We start from the raw sequence: 8,776 nt of genomic DNA on the forward strand, positions 1-8,776 counted from the left end.
CATTTGACCCCAGTACTTTTTCCTGCCATGGCAGGGGGTTGGACTTGATGATCTGCCCTTCCGACCCTACCAACTATGAAACTATGGTTGTCCTTTCTGTAGCAATAGTCTTGTTTCAGCTGAATGTACATGTGTTACTGCTGCCACTGACATCAGTGGGAGGCACAGGCGACTTGTGCTGCCTTCTTTGGGGGGACATGTGCTCCCCCTGTGACCAGTCCCACCAACAATCCTGTGGTCTGGAGGAGAGGAGGTTCCCCGGGGTGATCCCACAACGGCAAATCACCACAGCCAATCGCTGTGCTCACTGCAGCTGCTTTTGGGAGGAAGCACTGGCCAATCACTGCAGCTACTCCCAGAAGTGGCCACAACCACCGAAAGTGGCAGCAGCGAGCTTAGCAATCAGCAGGCACTTGCGGGGGGGGCACCAGCATTCCCACCTACCCATCACCTAAGCAGTGAGCGCGGCCGTCAGGGCACGCACTGGTGCTCTCAGGAGGTGCATGTGCACCTCCTTCGCATTGCCACTGGTGGGAGGATTGCAACCTGGCCCATAATTCATAAAACACTTTGGGTTCTTTCTTGAGAAAAAGTCCCAAATAAATTTAAGATACTTGTTTTCTGGAGAGTACATTGGATTTGTAGTATTTCTGTAACTTGAACTGAGATTTCCCTGTTACTTCTGTTGCCTCTACTTACAGTAATAAAAATGAGTACATTTGCTTTACAGTCATTGTTTGGTTTTGTTTTGTTTTGTTTGTTCTTGTAGCTCAAAGCTTTCAGTTGTGCACATTTCCAAGGAGCATGTATAGATTTCACAGCAGAAGTTTCTGATTTTACATCATTCATGCCATGTTCTTTTAAGGTTCTTCGGGGATGGTAAGTGTGTTGTCTTAGTCACCACCACTTTTAAGTAGTAGTACTTTTTTTTTTTAATCGGCACTACATTTCAAGCAGCCAGATGCATCTGTCACTTTTACATCTTGCTTTCTTGTCTTATACCCACTGTGTTGCAAGCTTATCAACCATTCAGTAAAGTTAATTGCAGTCCATTAACTCTTTGGTGCAGTCATTGATATTTTTATACCATGTTTTTCTGCTTTGGCTGCTCAGACAGTCTTAGGCTTTGCTTAATTTTATTAGCACCTTTTTAAAAAAAAAACTGTTCGATTTGTAATTCTTCTACAAAGTATAAACCTTGAAAAATATTAACAATTGGCTGAAGCAGTCAAATGCTGTTACATTTATTCCTTCAGCTGGCTCCTGTGTTACCAAGGGGAAACCACTGATAATTGCTGCATGCTGGAAGAAGGCCTCTACACTGACCTCACTTCCTGTGGCTGCCCAACTGCTGCTACAATCAAGTCCCTCAGGCCTGTTGAATATGTAAGAGCCTTATTAAAAATATTATAAAATTCATTCCCTACCCAGTTGTCTGCGGCAAGTAGCTGTCTTGAAACAGGGACTGATTCACAGGGGAAATAAAAAGATTGATTTCTTGGCTTGTGGATTTGCAATATTAGAGCAGGCCAGACCACACGTGCCGATACTCTGATAGCTTGATTATGCTTTGTATTTGCTGGATTCTCATTTGCTTTTTTAATGTTCTTTTAGAACAGCTCAAGTTTAGTATATTATTTGCTATCAGTAATTTGGGGGGAGATATGTTTTGCAAAAGTATAAGGTTCGCTTCTTCAAATAATGTGGCACTAATAATAAAGTGTATGGGTTTACATTTATATTATAGCATAGCGTAGTAGGTGAGAGTGCAGATCCCATTATGATCTTAAACACATGGGACATGTGCACGTCGTGTCACTAGAAGTATGCAACTGCCCTGTGTGCTCCCATAAGAGGACGTAAAAGGCATAGTGGCCAGAGCTTTCCCACACTCTCCTTTCGCTATTTATGGCAGCAAGACACAATCTACTAAGTAACAAATTTAGCCCTCTGTCTCAGAAATCTTCCTAGCACATTGGTAGGAAGTTACACAAATTCAGTCCATTTGAACTTGTTCTCCCTGGGAACATACAGAGGTGACCATTTTGACTCAATCTAGCCACAGAAAGTGGTCTATAGCCATGACCAAACACAAGTGTATGGCTGAATACAGCTTCAAGAAAGGCCAATCAGATAAAAATCTGACCCATCATTACACGAGGGGGTCAAATTAAGATGTTTCAAAACAGAGCATCTTTTATAACTTCTGTCTGTGCTGCCTGCCAGTCTATCACTCTTTTCACAGTGGGAGTGGGGAAAGGGAGTGGAGGGAATTCGGTCAGGGTGGGAGTTTCAGTCCTTGCTGGAGGGTGAGGTGGGTGTATTGGAGCTCCTCCAAGGTTGGGGGGGAGGGCTCCAATTCACCCACTAACACCTCCAGCACGGACTGGGGAACCTCTAGAAGGAGCTCCCTCTGCTTCCTTTCCTCCCTCCTATTTTGCAATTTTTGCAGCCTCACAGAGGGGAGGGGCCGTTGCTGGGGGAAGCCAGCTGCAGGCTGCAGCCAGCAGCTAAAGTCTTTTGCCCCCTGGAACCAACAGTGAACTGCTTGTTCCAGGGGATCACTGTAAGTGAGAAGGCTTCCTGGAGAGTGTTCTGAGTTACTGCAGGGAGCTGCGCTTCTGTCTGCAGTCCCTGTACAGACCCCTCCATACAGGTTCTGCTACCTCCCAACAATACAGACACTCCAAAACAGGACTACTAACTGTTCTTGCTTCATAGCAGCCCTTCAGGCTGCAAGCCTTCTCCTCCTTGCAACAGGCTGTTAATGAGTAAGCATTACAGATGCTTTTCCTGTTTAGGTATGAGTCACATCTGACAGGCACTTTGGTATGTTAGTTGTTTTCTTCAGGTGTTTACCAGTCACCAGTCTTCATCTTAAGATTCATTGAAGTTGTTAGTTTCTTCAGACCTGAAGTTATTCATTTCTTCAGACACATATCAAAAAAAATTGTCTGCAGATTGTCTGCCAGCCAAAATGCAGTGTCAAGACCAGAACCTTAAACAGAACAAGTAGAGAAGTTGGCAATGCCACCATGAAAACTACTAGCACTGGAAGAGAAAAAAGCATAAAGCAAGAGATTCCCGGCACAGCTCAATGGCATCACTGAGAGAAAGGCCACAGAAAGTTTGCAGGAAAGGTTTGTTAAACCCCAGACTAAATCCAGGGCTAGCAATAAGGAGCTGCCTACTCGTTTGATACCAGCTCCAAAGACAATTACTAACCATCTAAAGTCTACTCAGTAGAGTCACTTGCAGTACCAGCAAATATGTCACTAAAAGAATTCAAACATAATTGGAAACAACCCTGGTACTAATATAATTACCAGTACAAAGACCACCGTATACTTTGGAACCCATCACCCATATACCATGGAAATACCCAGGGTTTGTACTTAGAGGCCGTGTCCACACTAGCAGGGGCCTGCATTTGCAGCAGCACAAATAGTAGTGGCACAGTGAATGTCCCTACCCATGCACTTTGCAGCAGGATACATTGTCCCATTGTTTCCTGTGCTGCAGGGGGAGCTGGCTGGGGCACAGGATGCCTCAGCCCAGTAGCAAATTTTGCCCCAGTGCTGCAAATTAGCAGCACAGTACATGGGTTTAACTTGCAACGTTTGCAGTTGGTGGTACTGCAAAGGGGTTTACAATGCCACAAACCATGCATGCTTGCATGTCTGGATCTGGCCAGAGAGCCTTGCCATAACTGTACTGGGACTAGCCAGCGTCTTTATCTAGACAGCATGTTGCTTTGACCTTACACAGGTTACCAGGAATCTTCTTTAGCAGCCCATCCCTGGCGCATTTCAAGAAGAATGCCACTCTCCAGTTACATGCATGCCCAGACCACGCAGGGAAGACTGTCAGGAACTGCCAACGTGAAACTGGTGAAACACCACCATCTGACCTTGCCTCCCTCCTTAGGGCTTCTTGTTTGTATGAAAGCAGTAACCCTAGCATTGATACCATACCAGATCTGAACACATTCCAAGATCTGCTTGTAAACAGAAACAGAGACTTCAGTCATAACTTGTTTGACATAAAGATATTAGGCCCAACTTTGAATTGCTTTTCTGATTAATAAAGTGTTACCTGCCCCTGCTGAAACGCTGCAACCAGCCTGAGCCACCATTCCTGTCACAGCAAGGAAGGAAAAATGCTACCAGCTAAGGGAAAAGACAACTCTCCAAGTGACCATGGATCCTCTGGATTTGATTCATGGTTTAAGCTTTTATAGTATGAAGGGTCTCACAGCTAGCTGAGGAGCCACAAACCCCACCAGAAGAATCAAATGGATGAAGTTTTTTCAGTAAACAGACACACAAGGTTCTACTTTCCTGGGAAGATTCAAGGGTTACCCTGTATTCCTTAGAGATCTGTGCTTAATCCTTTATTGCAGACAGTATCACTCCCAGCTTTGGGTGAGACCAGAGGAACCTATTTTATCACACTAGACAACTTAATTTTGATTAACCTCTTAAGAAAACACCTAGAAGTGTTAGGAAGTGCCAGGTCTTTCCTTTTAATGGCAAGTTCTGTACCTGCCTGGCAGGAACTTTGACAGGATAGTCAGGAGTCACATGGGTGTCTTCATATTATGCTAGACCAGAGAAGAGTCAACAAGCATATATATCCCCATAATTATACACATCATTATTCTCTTTTTGCTCAGAAACATTTTGTGGCTCTCAACCTGCAAGGCACAGCATTGGAACAGGAGGAGTGTTTGAATAGGTGGCTGTTTGTAGGAAGTTTGTATGGCACTTTCCTGCACTCGAGCTGGCTTGTACCTGTTACTTCAGTGCTAAGTATTCTCTCTCTTAATGGTCTTTATGTTCCAATAATCAAACTAACTTGCCTTAGGGCCCTTTAGGGTTTGCTAGCTGCTCCTCATCTCTCTTTCTCAGACTGTTTAGCTCAAACCCTTCAGCTCTTTTCAGAATCATAGATCCACCCATGAAGGGCAATTTTCAGCAGCAGCTAGGGATTCAGCTTTACTTATGCAGAACAGGGAGGGTAGATCAGCTGAAGATTAGGCTTTGTCTCTGTGTTGTGCAGCCATAATTCTGAAAAAAAATTCTTCATTCTGACTTTCAGAACCAAAGTGCATATTATATTTGGAGGGGTGTTGTATGTGAGAAAATCAGTATTTAGCATGTTTTGGAAGCTTGAAAACAAGTTTTTTTGCCTGCTGGTTTTCTTGATGCAAATCTGGCAAAGATCTTTTAAACTACAAGTCTCATGGAACTGAGGCTGATGTGGCCGAGTTAGGGTATCTATTTCTTTTTACACACTAGCTTCATTGAAATGAGCACATCTTGAGGAACAAAGTTCCCTCTGCAGTTTCGCTGGGAACAATCAGAGCAGATTTTATTGTAGATCCCTATGGAAAATGCAGGGTGTGTCTGTGTGTTTGTGTTGGCCCAAGCATGTTGCTTCCATGGTGAATTCTGCAGGCAAAGGGAACAGGACTCCTGACATGACTCTCAAACTGCAGCATCACTGGAGTGGTATCCCCAAAACACACTTGCTGGCACAGTCCTAAAAACTTGCAGCAATACTCTAATCTCAGAGCATGTATGTTCATACTTGGATTGGTTGAGGAAGTATGTTGTCTGGCAGCTAATATCATTCCTTAAGTAGTTTTGAACTAACCTATAATGAACAGAGAGACTAATCTTGCTCTCCATTGCTTGCCTTTTTCCTAGTACCCTCAAAGAACAAGAGAGAAAAGGAAAGGTGGTTACAGGACCCCTGTCCCTCTCTGGTGTGTGCTCCCTGAGCGCACACAGCCCTCCCTCTGCCCCTTCAAAGAGAACATTTTTTAAGGATTTAATTACTTTCCCATTCAACTTCCCTCAAACTGATTCAAGCACTCAGGCCTCCTGGGAATTTCCAGGAAGAGCTAAAGATGAACAAGAGGTTAAGCTTGTGCAGCTAGGCATTAGTTTATCTGTGCTTGATAACAAAAGGGTATCCATGTGCTCCAAGAGCATCCTAGGAACAGGAAAGAGCTTAGCAACTGCCAGGAGCTCATGTGGATTTTTGCCTTAGATATAATCTGTGATGCTGAGAGCTGTTCCACAAAGCACTGCTTCCAACAGCCATGAGTCCACTTGGCTTTTTTAATACCCCATTTTGTGGTGAAGAAGAATTTCATACAAGTATGTTGCTCCAGCAAGGTGATGTAATTTTCCTCAAAGGAGAGGCACTGCAAAAGCTGTGACTGCCCCTACCTGTCAGTCTCTGTGTGATGGTAATAGAGCATTCAAACTAATAAAACAATTTTTCACTTTACCCTCTCAACCAAGAAACTCAAAGACCTTAATAAATGTTTATTAATATAAAATGTGTTGATAGAGGTGCTTATACCTATTATACAAAGAAGCAAAACCCAACACATTTGCCTTCATTTCATCCCCAGTGCCGGAATCAGGAATTAGAGTCCTGTAGTCTAAACTCTGTTAGCTGGTCTAGCCATAGACATCCTGCAGTATCAGCTCACCTTGTATAGTGCCAGGAATTTAAAAAAAGGAGTGGTGTACCACATGCATTTTCAAGTGTGATGGGATGGGTAAAAACAAGCATGTTCCTCAAAGCAGTTGTGACTGTTCAGTTTTGTTGAGTGCTATAGATAAGTATTGCTTCTAACTTTGTGGGGTGAAGATGCCTAAAGGATATATCTTGAAAATGGAGGTAGAATGTGATGTTAGTTGCACTTTATTTTTCATCAGGCATCTGGTTTTATGGAACTAGTAAGTAATATTATCTATAATATATTTCTCCATCTGTCCACTTGTTCCACATGTTGCATGGATTTTAAGAGGATACAGAGTTTTTTCTAATGAATGAGAACACTTTGGAAGGGAAATGAAAGCTTGTGTGTTAGGACTTTAAAACAGGCTCTCGGCTCTTATCCTGCTTGGGAGGGAAAATATCTGACAGCTGCCTACTGCAGGCTCCTTACGCCTTCCTCAGGCATCTGGTACTAACCACTGACTGAAACAGGGCACTGAACTAGGTGACCTTGGATCTGAGCCAGGATAGTAATTCCTATATTTTTACACTGCTTTGTATTTTCAGAGTTAAGTACAAACACTCACTAATCCTCCCAACATTCCTTCGAGGGAGGTGGCTGTATCAGGTAAAAAAGTTAGTTGATTTGCCTGAGGCCACGCAATGAGTCATTTGACACTTTGAAGCTAAGATCTTAGGAGTTTCTGTCTTCCAGACCTGTATTAAGTTCACTAAACCGTACAACCTTCCCACACTTAAGGAAATAACTCTTAAACCAGACAACTGCGAGAAACTTCAGTGAGGGAAATGCCATCAAGTAAGTTATAAAGGCCAAGAGTCAGTAAGAAGCTTTTCCAGGGATAATATACTTCAAATATTTAATCTCCCATTAGTCTCTGAGATATTCCATTTATAGAACATAATTCATTGCAAACACAAAGGAAAGTCTTGCCACAATTCATACTAGGGATAGCAATTTAGGCCCAGTCCAAACCCACTGAAGTGGATGGGAACCCTTCCATTCCTCTTTGATTTGAATTTTTAATTCTGAAAATCTATTTAAGAGATTGCAGAGGTTATTTACTATTCTTTGTACTAGTATTGTGGACTGGTTTTGCAGTTATTGCATGAAGGAACTTGAATTTCTGATGTGAGGGAGGTTTCCTATGTTGGGATTCTTTTAAATGGAGCGAGAACATCAAAGGAAAATTGGAAACAGAAGTAGTTTGAAGGAAATTTGCATTGTTTTGGTCTTAGTGTAGCGAGATGAATTTTGGTCTGATTTGCCTTTGTTTTCTAAATTAAAAGTCTGTCCTAAATTCATAGATTATTGTTCATCTCTGTTAAATGAAGGTCAGAGGGTTTGTGGGCAGGATTTAATGAGCTGGGAAATTAAATCTTTGCTCTGCATAAATTTAAGTTAGTGCTTAACTTACTCCAGCAGTTGAAAAGCCACTGTGAAAAGAGAGATGGAGTTTGACACAAAAGTAGGTAATGTATTAATATCAGAACATCCACACCTGTTAAGTAAAGAATACCATATTTAATAGTTCCTTAAAGACACTTCCTGAAATTTTGTAAACATAACCTGCTTTGATTACTAAAGCATGGCATGTGTTGTATAGATTTCCCTGTGTTCTGCTAAATGGCAGTCTCATAAATTACACTTTTTTGGTATCGGTTTATTTAAGCAAGGCAATTCCTTTGAGATATAAACATCACTTTAAAAGAATTCTTCAGTGCTTCTTTCTTGTAGCTGACAGGATTTTCACAAAAGGTGCTGGTATAAGCAGAGCTGCCGTTTTTTTAAATTCCTAAGCCAACTGTAGAAGGAAGCTGGATCTGCCCTGAGCTGTGCTGGGGAATCATATACCTATGATTTTACTCGGGGCAAGTTTTCTCAATTTGCAGAATTCTCAAGGGATTTGGTGTTTTATATAAACAGCCAGAACCATCTGAAGCCAACCCAGCTGAGGTCTTCTCCTCCAACATGTTCTCTCCCCAAACTTGGCTTTTCTCTTAGCATCTGGGAAGCTTTGGGATTTCCCTGGTGTATTCTCTGCCCATTGACATGCCTAAGAAATTGTTAAGCCTTCCCCTTACCAAATGAATTTCCTCTCCCCCCATCCCATAATTTCATAGATTTCATAGACATCAGGGCTGGAAGGGACCTCGGGAGATCATTGAGTCCAGCCCCCTGCCCGAAGGGCAGGAAGTCAGCTGGGGTCATAGGATCCCAGCAAGATAAGCATCCAAT

At 42.6% G+C, this 8,776-nt stretch overlaps 1 protein-coding gene across 1 annotated transcript in view; it reads left to right on the forward strand.

Moving 5' to 3' along the window:
* CRYBG3 (crystallin beta-gamma domain containing 3) overlaps nt 1-8,776 on the forward strand; it is a 119,927-nt gene that overhangs the window by 87,467 nt on the left and 23,684 nt on the right. The window contains exons 16-17 of the mRNA XM_019557096.1: nt 770-879; nt 1,257-1,386. Of these exons, the coding sequence (XP_019412641.1) occupies nt 770-879; nt 1,257-1,386 (240 nt within the window). The remainder of the gene's footprint in view (nt 1-769; nt 880-1,256; nt 1,387-8,776) is intronic.

Source organism: Crocodylus porosus, unplaced genomic scaffold (assembly GCF_001723895.1).
Source record: "Crocodylus porosus isolate Cpor-Errol unplaced genomic scaffold, CroPor_comp1, whole genome shotgun sequence".
NCBI lineage: Eukaryota > Metazoa > Chordata > Crocodylia > Crocodylidae > Crocodylus > Crocodylus porosus.